This window comes from Prionailurus viverrinus, chromosome A1, assembly GCF_022837055.1.
Source record: "Prionailurus viverrinus isolate Anna chromosome A1, UM_Priviv_1.0, whole genome shotgun sequence".
Classification (NCBI taxonomy): Eukaryota; Metazoa; Chordata; class Mammalia; order Carnivora; family Felidae; genus Prionailurus; species Prionailurus viverrinus.
This window is the reverse complement of record NC_062561.1, coordinates 123976242-123997177: the sequence shown is the minus strand read 5'-3', so window position 1 is coordinate 123997177 and position 20936 is coordinate 123976242. Positions and strand designations below refer to the sequence as shown.

The window sequence follows — 20936 nt, the reverse complement described above, 5'->3', positions numbered from 1 at the left end:
TCTCTCTCTCTCTCTCTTCTCTCCCTCTTTCTCTCCCAGCCCCGCTCTGTCTGTCCCCTACTCACACTGTCTTTGTCTCTCTCAAAATAAAAAAGTTAAAAAAAGAAAAATTTCAGTTTTTCTCATCTATATAATGCAACATTTGAACTAATCAGATTTTCTCACATGGTCTACACTATCACAAGACAGTAATTTCTTTTCAAGGAGAAAGGTGAAAAAGATGTATGTGTGGAGAAGCATTAAATACTTATTAAATTCATATCAATTAAGTGTCATAATTAATATCATTATAATATATGCATCAAATTTTAAAACTATGAGTATGTATCAAGGTCACCCAGAAAACTATCTCCGTGTACAAGGGTGGTTATGCTCCTTGACCCAGTAACACAAATCAAGAGTGGCTGAGTTGGATCAGAAAGCACTCCAATTCAGTACACTCACCATGGGAAAACACACAGAAGAAACATTCTGGATTATGCAATAAATGTGTTCCACACACACGGCAAGAAACAACCCTCTTAAACTATGCTGGTCAACTATTCCAAATGACCTTCGTGAACTCTCCACAGGACTTAGGCATTATATGTTCTAAAGAGAAATGCTCTATCATGATGGCAATTGCAGGTCACAGAATTATGACAGAAAACAGACTGGGAATCAGACAATGATTAGCTGCCATTGCTAATGCTCATTGTTTCTCATGGGATATAAGGGAAAGAGATAATACTTGGGAATTAACAAAAATAATTTTTCAGGAGGGAGCTATAAGTAAATGAGAAATAGCTAGTCATTCAGGAGGGACTGGGGACTATCTTTGAGACTGCCAGCTGAAAGAAGTACTTACAGTATCTCCTTGCACATGGTACATTTATTGTTGTATGCCTTGCCATCAGCGTCACGTACAGGATCACGCTCCCGAGTACAGGTGAGTTTTCCGTTTTGCATCTTTCCCCGAAACTCTGCACATTGGTCCTGAAAAAGGAGAGGAGAGTAGGTCTCTTGGATTACTTGGTTTGTTGCATTGTTAAGTTCATTAAACGATTTGAGTTTCTGTTATTATAATGTCCAGCACTGCTATCTACAGAGAAAGAGGGACTGGAATCACCCATATTCTCAGAGGTCAGTTGTCATAGTTAATGATGTTGCTTCTAAGGTTCTACACAAGGAAATTATAAAGCTGGCTGGGATTTAATAGCACAGATGAAGGGTCGGCAAACTACAGCCTATAAGACTAATCTATCCAGCTGTTCTTATATATGGGGGTTTTACAAATCAAAACTTGAAACACACTTCAACTCATTCATTTAGATATATTTATGGCTGCTTTCCCACAATAATGTCAGAATGGAATAGGAGAAACAGAGTCCATATGACTCACAATGCCTAAAATATTTGCTATCTGGCCTTTTACAGGAGAAAAAAAAAAAGCTGACCTCTGGTGTAGACAGAAGGGAGAAAGAATTGCTGGAAGAAAGTACAAAGTTATACAAAATGCTAAGGAAGACAGGCTCAAGACAACTGTGGAGAAGACAAACAGGGGACTTTTGAGTGCTGATTCTTGAGAGTGAGGATGTAGCCTCTCCTTAGGGAGAAAAGATAGAAAAACAGAATAGCCAGAATTTATCAAAGACATATGTCAGGCCTGTGTCAGATCTGGAAGCAAAGAGAGGATCTTGATATCCTAAGGTCGTAAGAAGTAAAATCAAGCAGCTGTAATCTTATGCAGTAGTGTTCACAGGCCCAAGGACTGGGTTTATAGGCAACACTGTCATTCTGACTCTTAAAAATGTCTCAGAAAATGTGCTAAAAACTTGCCTAAATTATTTTATTTTGTCCCTGTAAGAGTACTGCTAGATAAGGGAAGCTAGAGTTCAGCGACATGAAGTAATTTATTCAATGCTGCATAATGGGTTGCAGGGTCTACCCCAAACTATGTGGTTCTGAAAACCATGCTCTTTCACCATATTATGCTGCCTTGGTTCAACAGAAAAAATGCCCTGAAAAAGTGACCCTATCGAAGGAAAGAGAATAATAGAAGAAAATAAAGAGCATGTGATGCTGCTGAGGAATATCTCCATGTTTATACCACCTAACACTCTTACGATCAATTGATGGCCTGAGAGCTACACTATATAAAAAGGGGTCAGGAGATTGGGATGAGGTCATCATGTTAATTATTTCCAGGGTTAAAGAAATCAAAACGAGCCATAGAGAGATTAAAATTTGCTGAGATATTACCCTGCAGTTTCAAGGGGAAACTCCCCTGTCCTTCAGAGAATGTTTTCAAACTCAGCCTGACATTCATTCCCCTTTATGCCAGGCTCTGCCATGGTGCTCTTGTCAGATACTTGCGTCCACCCTGGTCGTGGAAATTAGAGGTCCTCTCACCTGCGCTTTCCCTCCTCCGCCACCACCACCATGGGAACTATGCCCCGCAGCGTTCCTCTGATCTTCCTCTTCTTTTCTCTTTCTTTCTTCATCTTCTTTCTGGCTGGAAATTAGAAAGGGGGAAGTACGGAATAACAGATTACAGAGAGCGGAGCCCATTTCTGTGAGTTGCTCATCGTGTGACCCAAATAGATTTGTACAGAATCCACCAGCATTTACTGAACATCCACTATGTTGCAGGCCCTCCTTTGAAAATAGAAAGACGAATTACATGGAGTCCTTCTGCCTAGAAGAGCTCTCACTACTGTAGAGGAAAACCAACATGTACACAAACACAAGCAAGGCCACGTGAGCGGTTTACTACCACTTCCTAAATGCTCACTGTGACTCTCCAGCTGGATTCTTCTCAAACACCTCATATTCAAGAGATCCAACAAGAACTACCTCCTCCACCAAATGTGTCCTTGCTCCTGTATTCTCTACTTTTCATGAAGAAGAAAGCACTAGAGCCATCTCTGTCCCCTTCCCCGCAGCCCCCATGGCTGTTGACACTGTGACACTGTTTTCACATCTCCCATGTTGATCCATTCACCTTCCCTCTTATTCCTCTGGCTCTGATGAGATCTAGTGGGTCCTGGATTCCTGCAAACCCCTACCATCACCAGTAGCATTCTGATTCTTAGTCTTTTCCTTCTCTTTCCCCCCACTTTTTATTGTTGATGTATGAATCTTCCCAAAGGAACCATATTTATGCCACTTACTCTCTTACCCGAAAAATGTTAGCAGCTTCCCACTATGTATAGCATTGACTTCAAAATCCTTGATCTGGCATTCAAAGCCAGCAAAGTGGCTAAGTTCTAACTAAACTACATGACTTGCTCTTTGTTGTTCAGATTACTGTTTTCTTAATTTCAGAGCTTTACCCATGCTATTGCCCTCTGCCCCTCTCATTCCTTCCTGTACAGTTCATATCTTATCCAAATTATAAAGACCAGTTCTAGTCCCCCTATAAAACTTCCGATTAACTCTCTCTTCCCTGAAGTACCAGAATACACTGTACACATCATTTTTCATTTAGCAGTTCCTCCCTCATATTTTATTAACTTATACCCATGTCTAATCTTTAGTCAACTATATGATTTCTGAGAAGATTATTTAATCCATCTATGAACAATCATTATTCACATTGTACATTGTAGATACTCAGTAAATGGCTATTATTTTTTTTTTTAATTTTTTTTTTTCAACGTTTATTTATTTTTGGGACAGAGAGAGACAGAGCATGAACGGGAGAGGGGCAGAGAGAGAGGGAGACACAGAATCGGAAACTGGCTCCAGGCTCTGAGCCATCAGCCCAGAGCCTGACGCGGGGCTCGAACTCACGGACCGCGAGATCGTGACCTGGCTGAAGTCGGACGCTTAACCGACTGCGCCACCCAGGCGCCCCAGTAAATGGCTATTAAATGAGTTAAATATTTTATGTGTACTTCTGAGCTTTGTATAAAGAATTAATTTTCATTCTGTGAAAAATGTGATATTTAAAAAAATGTAGGTAGAAGAGTTAGACTGATAGCAAAATATGTGTATTATATTCCCAGTGGTAATTATAATCTAGAGAAGGGATCCATTTGACAGCAAAGGACCTAAAATTTTACCAAGAAAGATGTTGTGATCTATTAATAGGTAGGCTCTACCCCAGAACTAAGAGAGAATGTAACAACCTAGATATATTGTCTATTTCTAGAATTGTAAATCTTGGCCTTTATAGAGGAAGATTTGCCTAAAAATGCTCTACAGATAATAATTTGCTCCTTTTATATGTAAAGAAAGGACAAACAAAATGTATATTATCATCCTGGCTCTTTGCCTTCCACCATATCTGCCAGCTCACAGCAGGGGCTTCATTTGTGTACTCACAAGACAGCTTTACACATGGCACACTTGTTGCCGTGGGTCTTGCCATCTGGGCCACGCACGGGATCGTTTTCTCGTGTGCAGAAAAGATTTCCATTTTGCAAAAGGCTCCGAAATTCACTGCATGTATCCTAAAGGAGGAGAAAGGGCAAGAGTAGGGGTATTTTCTTATAAATTACTTTGTTGGGTTCCTACTAAGTGCTTCCTAGAAACAACAAAAAATGACCTATAGATATATTTTTTCCTGGCGATTGAATTTTTCAATCAATTCCTACTAAACACACATGATTTATTTATTTATTTATTTTTTCTTTCCTTTTTTTTTCAATATATGAAGTTTATTGTCAAATTGGTTTCCATATAACACCCAGTGCTCATCCCAAAAGGTGCCCTCCTCAATACCCATCACCCACCCTCCCCTAAACACACACGATTTAAAAAGAGGTTTCTCTTCCTTTTTCCTTGAGGTGTAACCCCCAAATCCAGACTGAATCTGCAATCACACATAAGACTTGTTTTTGATGGGGGCAAGGAAATGACCACAAATTTGAAAAAATATACTTGGAATCAGTCTTTTTGAAGCCAAGAAAATATTATCCTAGATTATCCTAGTGTACCCAATGTATTATTTTTATTTTCCCCCAAATGCTGTCACCAGAAATAAAGGTAAAGCAAGGAAAACAACTGATTTCACCAAATGTGGTCATCAAAAACTACATGGTGGGTTAGGAGTAATGCTAGATTTGGTGTCCAGAGGTCTAGGTTTCAATTCTTTTGTTTACATTTTTTAACTGTGAGTACTTTGAAATATGAAGATGTGGCTTCAGATACCAATAGTCCCACTGCCTTTGTAAGCAAGTTCTTCCTTCTCTCTGGATTTTAAACCTTCATTTAAAACTCGGGAATGAAGTAAATCATATGTTTGCCAACTATGGCCTGTAAGCAAAATCTGGCCCACCACCTCCTTAAATAAATAAAGTTTTATTGGAACATAGCCATGCCCATTTGTCTGCATATCATCTACGGCTGCTTTACAGCTACAACAGCAGAGTTGTGACAGAGATTGGATGGCCACAACCTAAAGTATTTGATCCTTTAAGAAAATTGTATCAATTCCTAGACTCGATGAACCTTGAGTTCTCGGACACAGGCTTTCAGTAATTGCATGTTATTTTTACAGAGAAACTGCAAAACCTCATCTTTTAGTGTGGTATTAAACTTCCAGGACAACTACCTTTTCAGCTTCTCTCTTAGCTTTTGCTTTGGATTCAGCTTCTTCTTTTTCTTTTGCTTCTTGCTGGCTGCAGGAGGGGGAGGGAGAAGAATCATTCCTAGTACCCAGTACATGTTATCCTAAATGGGAACTCTCTCTAGATAGAAATATCCCGTTACCTCCATACCTCTACCAACTCAGCTTGGGAGTAGGAGAGTAAACGCACACCTGTCGATATTGTTTTCTGTGTTTAATGTTGCTTAAAGAATAAGACACACATGTCATAGCAAACCAGTAAGCAAATTTACCACTACATTTTTCTGGAAAATAGAGATATGGTTTTTCTCCCCAGAAAGCAATGAGGATGCTTGAGAATATTTACTAGATGTTAGCAAATGTTCCATTTGTTAGCACCTAACGATCACATCTTTGGATTATTCATGGTAGTATGTAAGCAGAGAACAGATTTCTCAGTCCTTGTATGCCATTAACTCTGGGGGACTTTGCCCTTAGCACATAGTACTCCCTGGAACAATTCAAGTACAGTTTAGAACACTGAGAACACCTCAAAGAAATGTGCTAAGGATATGGCTTTTTAATTGTAAATCCTTGAAAATAATGCAAATATAGCTTCCATATCTACCTCCTAGAGAAAACCTTCAAAATCACCTCCCTTGCCTGTCCCAGGTCTATCTTCTCTCACACTCAGCAGCAGTGGCTGTGGTTCTACTCACAAAAAGGCCTCACACATGGAGCATGTATTGCCATGCATTTTTCCATCTGGGCCCTCGATGGGGTCGTTCTCTCTGGTGCAGGGAAGTCGTCCATTTCTCACATAGTTACGGTATTCACTGCACAGCTCCTGCCAAATGAGGGTGGATTTAAGAATCAGGTGACTAAATACTGGAAAACTTCCTCTACATTACCCCCTATAAAACCTATGATACAACGCCCCCAAACATAGCAGATACATCAAAACGGTGATATAGAAGGTCAACATTAGCCAAGATGCTTTTTAGGGACTTTTTAAGGTCACGCATTATCTGGAGTAGAAGATTACAATTACTTAGTTCATTAGAAAACCTTCAATTCAACTCAAATATTATTCTGGGCTAGATACTGTGAGATACATAAAGAAGAATTGAGCAGGGGTGCCTCAGTGGCTCAGTCAGTTGAGACTCTTGATTTCTGCTCAGGTCATGATCCCATGGTCATGGGATCAAGCCCCACATCATGCTCCATGTTGAGCATGGAACTCGCTTAAGATTCTCTTTCTCTCTCTCTCTGCCCCTCTTCTCCACTTGCACTCTCTCTAAAAAAATACAAATAAGACAGAAAGAAAGAAAGAAAGAAAGAAAGAAAGAAAGAAAGAGAAGTAAAGAAAGAAAGAATTATCTATTGTTCTTTTGGTAAAAAATTTGTGGTTGGCAGAACAACAGCTCCCATCCCTCCTATTTGTCCAAGTCCTAACACCCAGAGCCTATGATCATATTACCTTACAGGGCAAAAGGAACTTTGCAGGTGTAATTAAGTTAAGAACCTTGAGATGGGGAGATTCTCCTGGATTATCCTGGTATGTCCAATGTAACTGTAAGGGTCAGTCCTTAACAATAGGAAGAGTGAGACAGAAGAGATGGAGAGGGAAATACAACTGTAGAACAACAGTCAGAGATGTGATGTTGTTGGCTTTGAAGATAATGGAAGGGACATGGACTGCTTCTAGAAGTAAGAAAAGGCAAAGAGACAAATTCTCCCCTAGAGATTCCAGAAAGGAACAGAGCCCTACCAGCCCTTTGATTTAGTTCACTGAGACCCAGGTCAGACTTCTAATGTGAAGAACCAAAGACAGTAAGTTTGTTTTGCTTTAGGCCACCAGGTTTGTGATAATCTGTTAGAGCAATCATAAAAAGCAAATACAGAGTGTTTAGAGTCTTTGAAGAAAATGCATAGAACCATCTATAACTTGAAATAAAAAGAATGAGATAATTGAGAAATAAAGGAAAATTTCTGGCATAATAGATGATAGAGCTATTAAGTATATTGTATAAATGGGGAAAATCTTTGGAGAGCAGCTAATACTTATTCCGAGCCATGGAAAGTGGCCAGAATTTTGACAAATAGAAGACAAGGACAATCATGTCTGAGTATGAGGAAAACCATATAGAAAGTAAAGTTCATTGTGTGTATAATATTGAAGACTTAAGACATGTGCTGTTATATATGGGTAAGTTCCTTGGGACTTCATAAAAATAATATACATAAAGATAGTTTAGTTATTATTTTATAAGTGAAGAAACTAAGATGCAAAAATGTTAACTGTCTGCCTTATTGGTAGGGAGACAGAGCCAGTATTTGAGTCCTGACAGTCTCAGCCCAGGTCTTTAACCACAATGTGACTGAGTCCATGAGACGGGATACCTTGAATTAATGCTTGGGATGTCCAAGAAACAACAAGGTGACCAGTAGGGCTGGCACAAGGGCAGCAATGGGTAGAAAATAGGAAATGAGGCCTGAGAGGTGGTGGAGGTCAGATCATGGGTGGGATTATAAGCCACTAAAAGGGCCTTGGTTCTTACTCTGAGTAAGTTAGAAGCCATGGGTGGCACAGATTGCCTTATGTTTTGCAAAACTGCTTTGGTTTTGGAGTTAAGGGTAGATTGTAGGAAATAAAGATGAGAGCAGACAGAACACTAAGGAGTGAGGTCTTCCAAATTAGAAAAGGACACAGGAGAGGAACAGTGAAGATCTGAGACACATCCTGTAAAAATGATACAAATGGTGATAAGGTGCAAAATCTAAGGTGCATCATGGGCATTCAAGCCAGAACGTGTGGTCCAATTGCTAGCTCTCAAATTTTTAACTATATATATTTCCTAACTTCTTATCTGAGCCCCTGAGTCCTCTTCTATAAAATACAGATAACAATCACATACTTTGAATGGTTACTACAAAGATCAGACATAAAACTGTTATATCACATGACATATGCCAGCAACTAAATAATTAATAGTCATCACCATCATCATCATCATTACGTGAGGATGTAAACCCAAGGCTCAAAAATGCTGTTAAGTAATTTTCCCAAAATGTCACAGATAATTAATTGGGATTAAAATTTAGGTTTTATTTGTTTTGTTTTGTTTTTTGTTTTATTTGTTTTGAACTAAACATGCTTATATAAAAAGATATGGAGGAAACTTTGAAATCTGCCTCTATTGATTTGCATTCATACAAGATAGCAATCTGTATATGCTTCTTTTTTGGGATACTACAATTCACATGGTAAGTGGAGAAAATGGTGATCGACTTCTTCTCAAATGCACAAGCAACTAAATCGTACTTGGAGTGAATAAACTGAATAGGAAGAAGGGATCTCCTTATACATGAGAATCCAATACATGTCCTCAGTCCGAGAAGTTACTAAGGACATGGGATAAGGAGGTGGGAGCAGGAGGCTTGCCTGGAGAGAATGGAACAGTTATGTGGCTCTGATGGCCTGAAACAACTACCTGGACTGCTTCTCTCTTCACTTTCTCAGCTCCTACTTTCTCCTTTCCTTCCTTGCTATTATTTTTCTTCTCTTCTTCTTCAAGTTTGCTGCAATCAAAAATAAAGAAGATACAAGCTAAGTACAGTTTTCGATTCTCTTTGGTAATGTATTTTAAAAAGGAATGAGGGGGGCGCCTGGGTGGCGCAGTCGGTTAGGCGTCCGACTTCAGCCAGGTCACGATCTCGCGGTCTGTGAGTTCGAGCCCCGCGTCGGGCTCTGGGCTGATGGCTCAGAGCCTGGAGCCTGTTTCCGATGCTGTGTCTCCCTCTCTCTCTGCCCCTCCCCCGTTCATGCTCTGTCTCTCTCTGTCCCAAAAATAAATAAACATTGAAAAAAAAAATTAAAAAAAAAAAAAAAAAAAAAAAAAAAAAAAAAAGGAATGAGGATCTTCGAGACAAGGTCAGATTCACTCTTCGGTACAAATTTATCCAGTCTAAGAGGTGCTATTACTTTGCAGACAATAATAATAAAAAATAAATAATTCAGTAGTTTACAATTCTCCTTAAAAAAATAAAACTAGCATTTTTTTTTTTTATCAGTATGTGACCCTCATGTAGTCTTTTTCTATCAGTCAGTGACTTTAGTGATCTGACTTTAGGCAAGCCACATTGCCTTGATTTTTCTAAACTGTGCAACTTTTCCCGTGTAAATAACAACCATATCAATGATCAAAGCAGAGGTGATACCAAGTCAGATGATGGGCCCTAGTCAAAATAAACCACGTTTCATTATAAAATTAAAACTTTAGATATTATTTTAAGGGCATTAATATTCAAGTTGAATTCACGTTTTAAAGTATAATAATTATCCAAGCCCAAGAAAATTCAACAACTAACATTTTGAGGTTGATCAAGAGCCTAAGCTTCTGGCATTCTTGCCATGTTCTACTGATACACAGCTTATCAAAGCTTGAAAATCTATAGCATGGATCACATTATATCTGGTCATCTCCACAGAATGAACAAATAGAGCAAGTAAGAGAAGACCCTTCATTTCCTGAATCTGAGCCCATCGCCTTCCCTACTGGCCTAGTGTGTCAACCTTTCCTTTAAGGAGCTATGTGCATATACCTGAGATTGGGCGAGGACATGCAAAAAGTTACAAGACAGAAATCAACTTTGCACCTCTTTCAACAGATACTATTTAAACATTTTCCTCAGGGGTCCTGGGTGGCTCAGTCGGTTGAGCTTCCGACTTTGGCTCAGGTCATGATCTCACGGTCTGTGAGTTGGAGCCCCGCGTCGGGCTCTGTGCTGACAGCTCCGAGCCTGGAGCCTGATTCGGATTCTGTGTCTCCCTCTCTCTCTGACTCTCCCCCGTTCATGCTCTGTCTCTCTCTGTCTCAAAAATAAATAAACATTAAAAAAAATAATAAAAAAAATTTAAACATTTTCCTCAACATTTACTTTAGCGTGAGACTCTGTAGAGGACTAAGATAAGGAGGAGGAGAACCAGAGGAGGTAATAATCAATTTCTCCTATACTGTTCCACACAATGGAGCTCAGGTCGGACTCACCAAAACAGCAGCAAAAAAAGTCCCTGGACCTGGCTTCACAAGAAGACATTTCAATAAACACCTATTACATGGCCCTGCCTATTAGGGGTTTTACTCTCTACACTAAACCACTTATCAAAGTATTTATCTCACCTGGGCATGGTAATGTTCCTAAAAGGATAAATGTAATTCTCTCTATTCCATTTCTCATTCAGGTTATTCTAACAGTTCTTGCACACCGGCCTCATAGATCTCTGTTCAACTGGTTCTTCCTTAGCCAATATTTGAATATATTCACAGAATCATAAAATGTCAGAGGTGGGAGAGAGACCAATGATATCACTGCATCCAGATCATCAAACTTCTGCTCCCTCTTTGTTATGAATGATGATTATCAAGTGTTACAAACATACCAGCACTAAATTAAAACTTTCCCATGACTTACCTAGAGGATAGAAAGAGAACTGAATAGAGAATCACATTGTCACTGTGTGATTCAATATTACTTCCTGCCTTGTCCATGTGCTTTTCAGCTTACCTAGCATACAACCCATGGCATATATTCTACACATTTCTTTTTTTTTTTTTTTAATTTTTTTCAACGTTTATTTATTTTGGGGACAGAGAGAGACAGAGCATGAACGGGGGAGAGGCAGAGAGAGAGGGAGACACAGAATCAGAAACAGGCTCCAGGCTCTGAGCCATCAGCCCAGAGCCTGACGCGGGCTCGAACTCACGGACCGCGAGATCATGACCTGGCTGAAGTCGGACGCTTAACCGACTGGGCCACCCAGGCGCCCCATATATTCTACACATTTCTAAAGAAACTGAGACTCAGACGTGATGGATAATAAAGAGATGCAGTAGAACGGATGAGCGCAGGTACTCACAATAGACTTGCACACATGGAGCACTTGTTTCCATGCATTTTGCCATCTGGGCCACGGACAGGGTCATTCTCCTTGGTGCATATAAGCGTCCCATTCCTCACCTGGTTCTGAAATTCACTGCAGAGCTCCTGGAAAATATTTTCTCAGAATGATTTCTTACCCTGACTATTCCTTTGCCTATTCTGAGGAATAAGTGATGCAGAGTAAGAAGAAAAAGGAAAAGTGATTACGTGTAGCAGTAAATCAGTAAGTATTTACAAAACTTCCATCACAGACTCAGCATTGTCCTGGCACCAGAGCAGGTCTGGAAATATTTAACATCATCATTCCCTTGAGACTGCTTACAATCTAGGTGCAGAAGAAGGCTGACAAAATTGGTAGAGAACAATATAAAATGTATGTTTGTGTTGTATTACATATCAAAGTCTATTAACTGAATGATCAAAGGTGAGGGGGGTTCAATGGACCTAGAAGAAGAGGCTTCTTGGAGGAACTGAGAATACTGGTCAGCCTTCACAAAAAAGAAGGAAATCCTGCCATTTACAACTACTTGGATGAAACTAGAGGGAACTCTGCTAAGTGAAATAAGTGAAGTAGATAAAAAATACTGTATGATCTCACTCATATGTGTAATCTAAAAAAGCTGAACTCATAGAAACAGAAAGTAGAACAGTACTTTCCGGGGACTGGGTGGGGTGGGGGAAATAGGGAGATGTTGGTTAAAAGTTATAAACTTCCATTTAAAGATGAATTAAGTTCTGGAGATCTAATGTAGAGTGTGGTAATTACAGTTAACGATACAATAGTATGCAATACAGTATACTTGAAAGTTGCTAAGAGACTAGATACTAAATGTTCTCACCATAAAAAAAGAAATGTATTTGTGTAATTTTGTGATGTGATGGAAGTGTTAGGTAATGCTATGGGAGTATTATTTTATAATATATAAGCGTGCCAAATCAACACAATAGACACCTTAAACTTATACAACGTGATATGTCAATTAAATCTTAATAAAGCTGTTAAAAATTAAAATAAGAATATAGTCTCCAAAAATTATTGGTAAACCTCAATTTGTCTTTAGAAGGCCGAGAAAGAAAAGAAAATGATGCCCAAACTAAGAAATAAAGACATATTTCAAAAAAAGATATGGAGGAGAGAACAAGTATGATCCCTTGGAGAAACTGACACCTTTCTGGGAGTCACTTGATAAAGCAGAGGGATGCAGATTTCATACAGGAGAGGTACAAGAGAAGCAGAGAGAAGGAAAAATGGTTTAGGACTATTTGGAAGATCTAAGATGGCTTAGCAGCTGATCAGATATTATGGATAAAACAAGTGTTCAGTTTAAAATAAAAAGATGGCTCCAACTAACAGAAAGAAAGTTAATGAGCAAGTGAGTCAGTTTAAAGGTCAACTTTTAAACTGTGTCAACTTTCCCCAAATAAATAGTAGGTTTACACCTTGCAGCTGTTAGGAAATAAAACACATAAAGGTAAATCCTTTTTATGGCCATTATATGAGAGTATTTCAATATCATATATGGACAGATTTTATTGTGTTGCTTATAAAATTATAAAATTAATCATGTACAGTAGATTAAGAATAATTAGAAAGTCAAAGGATTTAATAATTATTAACTAGGATGAGAATATTAGTACTTTCTCCATGTTTAGAGGATGAGAAAGATAAAATATGATAATATATGTGTACTTTGTTTTATAAATTGGACTAATGAAAGCAATAGGGACATTGTACTGTATATTTGAAATAATAGAGGTTGGAATGATGTAAACTGAAATTAGTAAATTGTAAAAATTGATATTAATAATCTGTGCCTGACAACAGAAATCTAAGAAAAGCCAAATATGGAGAATATACCTTACCAAGTAAGTTAACCCTCCACTTTTTATAAAACGAAACTCAAAATTTGAATTATGCAATATAATTGATACTCTGGAAACTTCTAATCAAGACCTTTTTTTTCAGGGTTTTTGTTGTTGTTCATTTCAGGCATGACAATTGAAAAGGAAAACATTTCTGCTAATGAGATATCTAGAATGCTTTAAGGAGAAAAAAATGTCAAGGCATAGCATTAGTAGTCCTGAGAAAATTACCTTTGCAGCTTCTCTTTTAGTCTTTGTTCTTGTTCTTTCTTCTTGCTGACTGTACGGAGCAGGGGAAGAAAAAGAGAGAAAAAGAAGAAATAGGTCTTAACAGAGTAGATTCTTAACGTGTACAGGTTGATCATCCGTTGCTTTAACAGGTCTCAAACACCCCCAAAGATCCACTCATAGCAGTTTGTCATTTTAGTGGATAATAAACTGAAATGATTCACTTTACCTCAAGATAATAGTCTGTAAGAAAAAGTCCCTTCATGAGTAAAACCCATTTAGCTCCTCAGCAAAGCTGCAATAATACTTCCTGTTTACGGATTCTTTTGCATCTGCGATAACTCCTTCTACTTTGGTAATATTTGGCTTCTGTGTGGCAGTCAAGCATGGTTAAGGGGACACACTCTGAAGTCAAACTGCAGAAGGATCACAAGAAATGTCTGACCCTCTCTGTGCCTTCCTCATCTTTAAATGGGGAAGGGGAAGGGAGGGATAAGAGAAGTAGCAATGAAATTAGTTTTATAGGATTGTTGTGAGTGTTAAATGGGTTAATACATGTAAAACAAGTAGAATAAGTATTCGGTACATGATAAAGTGATTGTCAAAAGCAATCGGTGTCATCATCACTGTAATTATTATTACGAGTCAATCCTCCCAAAACAGGCATATGATGGAAATAAAGTGGGGGTGATGGATCTTAACCATTCTGGATAACTAACAGGGCTGCAAACTGAGTTCAGCATAATTAGACAGAAAAAAAATTAAACAATATGTAAGAAGTTTTAATTTTAAAATGCAAAAATGTTTTAGATAATATGTAAAAATTAGGTTATGTTTCAATTAACATAAGGCTTGCTCCCATTGATCAAATTAAACTTCCTTAAAAGGTGAAAAGACAGTTTGCATTTGGTATGAATGTGTGCAAGACGAGACCATGGAGGGAAGAAGGATTCTCAAAAAAGGCAACAGCCTTTGCTAACATACCCATAAAATATGAGGTAATAAATAAAACTTTATTTCTTTTTGATAAGGAATTAAAAAAAATTTTTTTAATGTTTTTGTTTATTTTTGAGACAGAGAGAGACAGAGCATGAGCAGGGGAGGGGCAGAGAGAGAGGGAGACACAGAATCTGAAGCAGGCTCCAGGCTTTGAGCCGTCAGCAGGGCTCAAACCCACACACCTGAGATTATGACCTGAGATCATGACCTGAGCTGAAGTCGGATGCCCAACCGATTGAGCCACCCAGGCGCCCCTTGATAAGGAATTTTTATAGGGATGGGAGAAAAGTACTAAAATAGTTCCAAAATTATGAGATTTCTCATACTTTTTTATATGGAAACTGACCTAAACTTTGCCATGAGTCTAAGTTGACTAAAATATTTAAGAAGCATTTTCTTTCCATCCTGGGAAATCATCAGAGGAAGCAGCAGAGCTGACCACTAGGTGGCAGAATTCCTTCCTCATCACTGAAAGACTGATGTACAGACACAGAAAAACAGACTGAAACAAGCCTAAATTCAGGCAAATATAATTACTAGAAGTTGATAATGGCATTGCTAAATGATTATCTTCTATCTATACCATAGGGTGAGAAACATCATTTTCTTCATTTTTTTTTCCTGCACTAATGTTTCTAACTTTCCCAACTCCTCTGGGCCTTTATTTTGTCATCTATAACTTGTGATAATGTAAGAAAGATCTATTTCATGTTTGTCTTGAAGATCAAATGAGATTAGGCAGCAAAGCTTTTTGCAAATATTTGTCGATGATATGCATTAAATAAATGTTGGTTATAATGATTATATGTTCATCATCTTGACTTCCATCTAAGAGGTTTTTAATGTTTCCGTGCCCAACCACTATGGGACAAATATTGTTCTCTACCGGAAAGACTGAATGAATCCTTTCAGAGATTCTGAGTTTATAGCAAATCAATTGGAGTGTTTCTTGGGACAAAGACCAAAGCCTTAAGGAATATCATAGACTCTTTTTTTGTGAAAATACGTCATGCCATTTATTCTACAGTTACCCTTTATTACCCTGTAAACAAGGATCCAACTTCCACTGTTCCTAAAACAGGCTTCACATATTTCAAATATTACAAAGTTCATCTTTGTGTTGCACTCAAATCTGTGTCCCTATAGCTCTCATCCATTTTAACTCTACTTCTTAAGATCACACAGAATGAGTAAGAAGAAAGGTAGTAAACTAAAACAAACACTCTCCTAAAACCTGCCATGCACCATAATGATATTTTATACGTAATCTCATCCATTTCCTATTTTAGCTGATAATCCTTCAAGTAACGAAAAAGCAATTAGTGTGGTTACCACAGAGTATTCTCTTCTCTGAATCAAAGATTTTGAGTTCTCTCTAAAATCTTTTTATATCGCAATCATCATCATCTGAAAGCTCTCCACTTGCTTTTAGGTTTTGTATTTTAATGTGTGTGTGTGTGTGTGTGTGTGTGTGTGTGTGTGTGTGTGTGTGTTTAGTTCATTTAAATGTGACACGCCAAAATGACTGCTGTACTGAAGAGAAAAATGCATTATTCACAACTGATTATTCACAAATGTTTGAAAACTTCGCTCGGTTCCTTCTCCCCCACCATCAGCAGTCCTGAGCTTTACTCACAAGAAGGCCTCACACATGGAACAGGTGTTGCCATGCACTTTCCCATCTGGGCCCTTGATGGGGTCGTTCTCTCTGGTGCACAGAAGCTGTCCATTCTTCCTTAATTTGCGGTATTCGCTGCACAATTCCTGTGAAATTGAGGAAGGAAGTTTGAGGTCTTGAACATAGGTTGGATCAGACTGGCAAAACAGCTGCATTTTTTCTCATATGGGGATCAGCAAGTGACTTATTTTAGAATAGGTCTTAGAAGACATGACTATTTTTTAAGGATGAAAGTTATAAACACTTAACCTAGAAATAGTCACATATGCACGTGTGTATATGCTCACATGTAAACAAACATAAACTGTACAAACGTTTCCTACAGCTTCAGGGGATTTATGAGTTTCCTGAATGCCATCTATGGAGCCCAGGTCCACATGCCTCTGACTTTTGGAAAAGTTTCCCTCACCTCAAAGGAAGTTGTGTTCTTAGATTGTCTCTTATTTCTTGACTCACTTTCCTTCTTTTTCTTTTCTTCTTCTGCTTGACTAAAAGAGAATATAGAAAGAGATCAGTAAGGATCATAGAATGCCCAAATTGAAAGTGATCTCAAATATCAGTTAATTATTGTAGTTAACATTTAGTAAGTTCTTACTATGTACCTAACCTCGTGCTCATACCATGAAATCTTCTCAACTGCATGTTGTAAAACTTCTATTACGACCTCACAGGTAAGAAAACTGACAGACAGAATGGATCACTTCCCCAAGGACACTTGCAGTTTTCCAATCTTCCAGTACTCACAACTTTCAATACTCAGTATGTCTCATTACTATCTAGCTTTGCTTTAATCTGTCAGTAAATTCTCTACTTACATCATCCGTGAAACCCCACATAGGTCATTCTACCCCTGAAGTCCTCAAACTGTTAGGAAGTTGCTCTTGGCATTGAGCTGGACCCCTTCCAGAGTTTTGACTCACTGTTCCCACTTTCATCCATACAGACAGCCTACAGTGTTGATTCCACATTTAAAAACAAAAGATACTTGGGTATTTCAAGGCCAAAACTCTCCCCTTGCTAAGTATGCCATGTCTTAACAGTCCTCAGGTTTGTATTCATTTCCTCTAAATATGTTTTTGCTTTTCTGCTGAAGTGGAGCTCTCACAAAGGAACACAAAGTTAATCTGGACTCAGTGCTTACATTTTCTAGAATCCCTTCCATAACAACAACAATTGTCTATTGAACATATAGCCACACATATCAATTTACAGCTATACTAATTGTGGTTAGTGCTATAAAGGAAAGTCCTCGTCACCAAGATGGAACAATTGAGGGGTTAGGGGCATGGAGTAGGCTTCACCATGATTGTTTCAGCTGACAAGTCAACACATGGAGGGGTTCACTGTGCCAGATACTCATCTTTCCTATTCCAAGTCGTTCCCCCAGGTCCTGTGTATGGACTAATGTACCATTTTACATACTGATATGTTTGCTTTGTGATTTGTTGTGTGATTTTAGATGACTTCACAACCTGCTCTGTAGGGGTGAGATCCTTGTTTTATATCCTGTACACTTCCAGAGGAACTCAACCAGTGATTGATAGGCAGGAAATATTCTTTGGAGTTGGTTAGGAGTGACATCACCATCATGGCAACATAGGTGGTTCCTAACTTCCCTCCCCCTCACGAGAACAACCGACCTCTATTCAAGAACATGACATGACTGAGAGAATCCTACAACACAGGGGTGAGGCTGAAGCACACACTGGACCTCAGAGACCAAGACAGACTGCATTAAAAGGGTAAGAGAAGGAGCTACACGTGGACCTCTCTGCCTCTCTCTCAGGACAGAACAGGAATTATTCTCTGATAATTATGACATTGTGCAAAACTGCCACTGACAAGAAATAAAACACAACTTAATTTTTAAGAAGTAAATACAACAAAGCTAACATTAAAAAATTTTAAAAATGAAGCAGAAAGGACAAAAGTCTCCCTCATTTTTCCAACTACAGCACTACTCACAAGAACACCTCACACATGGAGCAGGTGTTGCCATGCATTTTCCCATCCGGGCCCTGGATGGGGTCGTTCTCTCTGGTGCAGGGGAGTCTTCCATTCCTCACAAGCTTACGGTATTCACTGCACAACTCCTGCCGAAACAGAGAAAGCAAGTTGGGGATACTTGCTTTTATGCCTCTTCCAAGCAGAATCCTGGAACATCTACAGTGGCAGAAACTAGTGTTATGTTTCTTTGATTCCAGGATTTCAACTGTGTTTCTCTCACATGTAAAATTCAGTTCAACAAACAAAACTCATCATTTGCTAAGAGATGGGAACAAGTAGAACATAATAGGATGTCAAAATATAATAAATGAGGTGGGCAAGTAAACTCCATTTTAATCTAAATGGAATAAAATAAGTGCAAACATGTAGGTACAAGAAAATCTGAGAATGCAGAGGTTGAGGCCATGAGATCTGATTGTGAAAAGCAGAGAAGATGTCATGGGACAGGAATAATTTGTATGAGACTGAAGAGCAAACAGGATTTTGTGGGTAAGAAGACAATTGGGGAATACGCATACTAGATTGTTAAAACAAATTGAGAAACAAAGTTGTAAACTACACGGGCATATAGCAGAACATGAATTTCTAAATGAAGGTAAGAAGCCAAATAAAATAGATAAGGAGGTTGAGGTGTATGTTGCAGATAATGATGAGCCATTTGTGGGCTTTAAGCAGATTACTATTTTGAAACTTCAGTTGTGTTAGGGAGGATAGTTGGATAAGGGAAAGACTAAAACCTAGAGGGAGAAGTAGGAGACTTTCATCATCTAAACAATAGGTGATGGGGGGCCTGGGTGGCTCAGTCAGCTGAGCGTACAACTCTTGATTTTGGCTCAGGTCATGATCCCAGGGCTGTGGGATCAAGCCCTGCACCAGGCTCTGTGCTGGTGGGGGCGGGGGGGGGGCTTACTTGGGATTCCCTCTCTCCCCTTCTCCCTGCCCCTCCACCACTTGTATGCTCTCTCTCAAATACACACACACACACACACACACACACACACACACACACACAACCCAAGGGAAAAAAACCCCAAAACAATACATGATAATAACTTAATAAAAGGCTATGGAAACAAATATTATAACATTTCAGGGATAAAAATCAGGCTTTCTGCGTGCAGAATGAAGGTATTTTTATCCCAACTCAGATGTGAAATTTCCAAAACTTGCAGGTAGAAAATATACACGTAGAGTCTCTAGAAAGTGGTTTGCCAAAGCTAGCACAGTCTGTACTGGTGAAACCAGTACTAGAAGTCAGTTTTTTCAGACTTCAAAGAAGTTATTCTTATTGTACAGGATTAGTCTCTGAAGCAGTGAGAATGGATCAAGCGCCCATAGCAGTCATCTCAATGTCATCTCCAGAGGAAAGGGTTAAGATTTCCTGGGAATTTTTGCAGGACAATTTTCTACCCTATAGACTCTGAAATATGTTCAAATTATAGTGCCCAGTAGGACTCATTGGGTGGGTTCCACTCACTGCGTATGAAGGTGCTTTTCCAGATTCTCTTTTACTTCGTGCTTCACCTTCAGCCTTTTCCTTTTCTTTAGCTTCTGCTTGGCTGAATGAGAGAAAACGAGAAGAATCCATAGGACCAAATACAGGCAATTATTTGTCCACATTCCTGCATTGATAATTTCTCCTCCCTTTTTAGGAAGAGAAATTTTGGCCTTTTATCGCTAAACCAATGAGAAACAACAAAATAGCCTCCAGTATGGTAAGACACCATAACTTCTTCATAGCTTTTCCTTAACATTGAAAGAAATATAGTGATTGTGGATTTGGAAAATTTGTTTTCTGTAAATTACCTTTCTTGCGTGAGGTCAGAAAAGAAATGTCATCAATGTCCACAGAGGAGGTATCAAAACTGGTACCATAGTGACAGTATACCTGGAGGCTGAAAGTGGCCTTTACAAGCACATTGACTGGTTCCCTTGTTTCACAGTGAGGCAGAGACAGTTTTGGCTATACTCTTAGGACAGGACTACAACTAAACAAGTTCTCTCCTCTTAAGTCTATAGTCTATCCATCACATCGTGCACACCCTAGCTTTATTAATTCACCTTACATGTATTGCTTACTCATGGCTGTGTTATCTAAAAACAAAATATAGGGTGCTGGGAGAAGGCCAATAATTGTCATACATTGATAAACCAAATGAGTTTACATTTGCTTGGCACAATGGAATTGCATAATATGTACAGCTAACTGATGGCATTTCAATTACACAAGGCTGTCAATCAAAACAAAAGACCATATATTTGAAATGTAAATCAACTACTTAATCTGAGCTCAATCAAATAAACTGGGAGCAATTCCAAATTTTGAAAGCAAACTGTCAATTCTAACTTATCGAGAAATGTCACATTATATATAGTAATATTTAATTTTATAAGGGTTCATGGTTGTTTCATGGGCAATACTAACTCTAATAATCACTTTCTGCTTTAGGTGTTCACTTTGGGCCCTAACGTCTCCAGAGGATGAGATGCCACAAACTTGTACAACAGGTTCACATATGATGCTTCAGCAGTGGGAAGAATCTGATATTTGCACAAGTTCATGGTTGTCAGGATGTTCCAGTGGTAAGAGAATGAATGTCGGGGAAACAGACATATTGGAATAAATAGTTCCCAGCTTTATTGGCTTTATTGCTAACATTCTATGTAAGTATTCAACTTATTCAA

At 38.6% G+C, this 20936-nt stretch overlaps 1 protein-coding gene across 1 annotated transcript in view; it reads right to left on the bottom strand.

Annotated features, from left to right (window-relative positions):
- Window positions 1-20936, bottom strand: part of SPINK5 (serine peptidase inhibitor Kazal type 5) — a 75901-nt gene that overhangs the window by 19865 nt on the left and 35100 nt on the right. The window contains exons 12-23 of the mRNA XM_047866275.1: window positions 19729-19810; window positions 18210-18337; window positions 16654-16732; window positions 16203-16330; window positions 13571-13619; window positions 11454-11581; window positions 9028-9115; window positions 6253-6380; window positions 5540-5606; window positions 4309-4436; window positions 2392-2494; window positions 848-975 (exon numbers count right to left, since the gene is read on the bottom strand). Of these exons, the coding sequence (XP_047722231.1) occupies window positions 848-975; window positions 2392-2494; window positions 4309-4436; window positions 5540-5606; window positions 6253-6380; window positions 9028-9115; window positions 11454-11581; window positions 13571-13619; window positions 16203-16330; window positions 16654-16732; window positions 18210-18337; window positions 19729-19810 (1236 nt within the window). The remainder of the gene's footprint in view (window positions 1-847; window positions 976-2391; window positions 2495-4308; window positions 4437-5539; window positions 5607-6252; window positions 6381-9027; window positions 9116-11453; window positions 11582-13570; window positions 13620-16202; window positions 16331-16653; window positions 16733-18209; window positions 18338-19728; window positions 19811-20936) is intronic.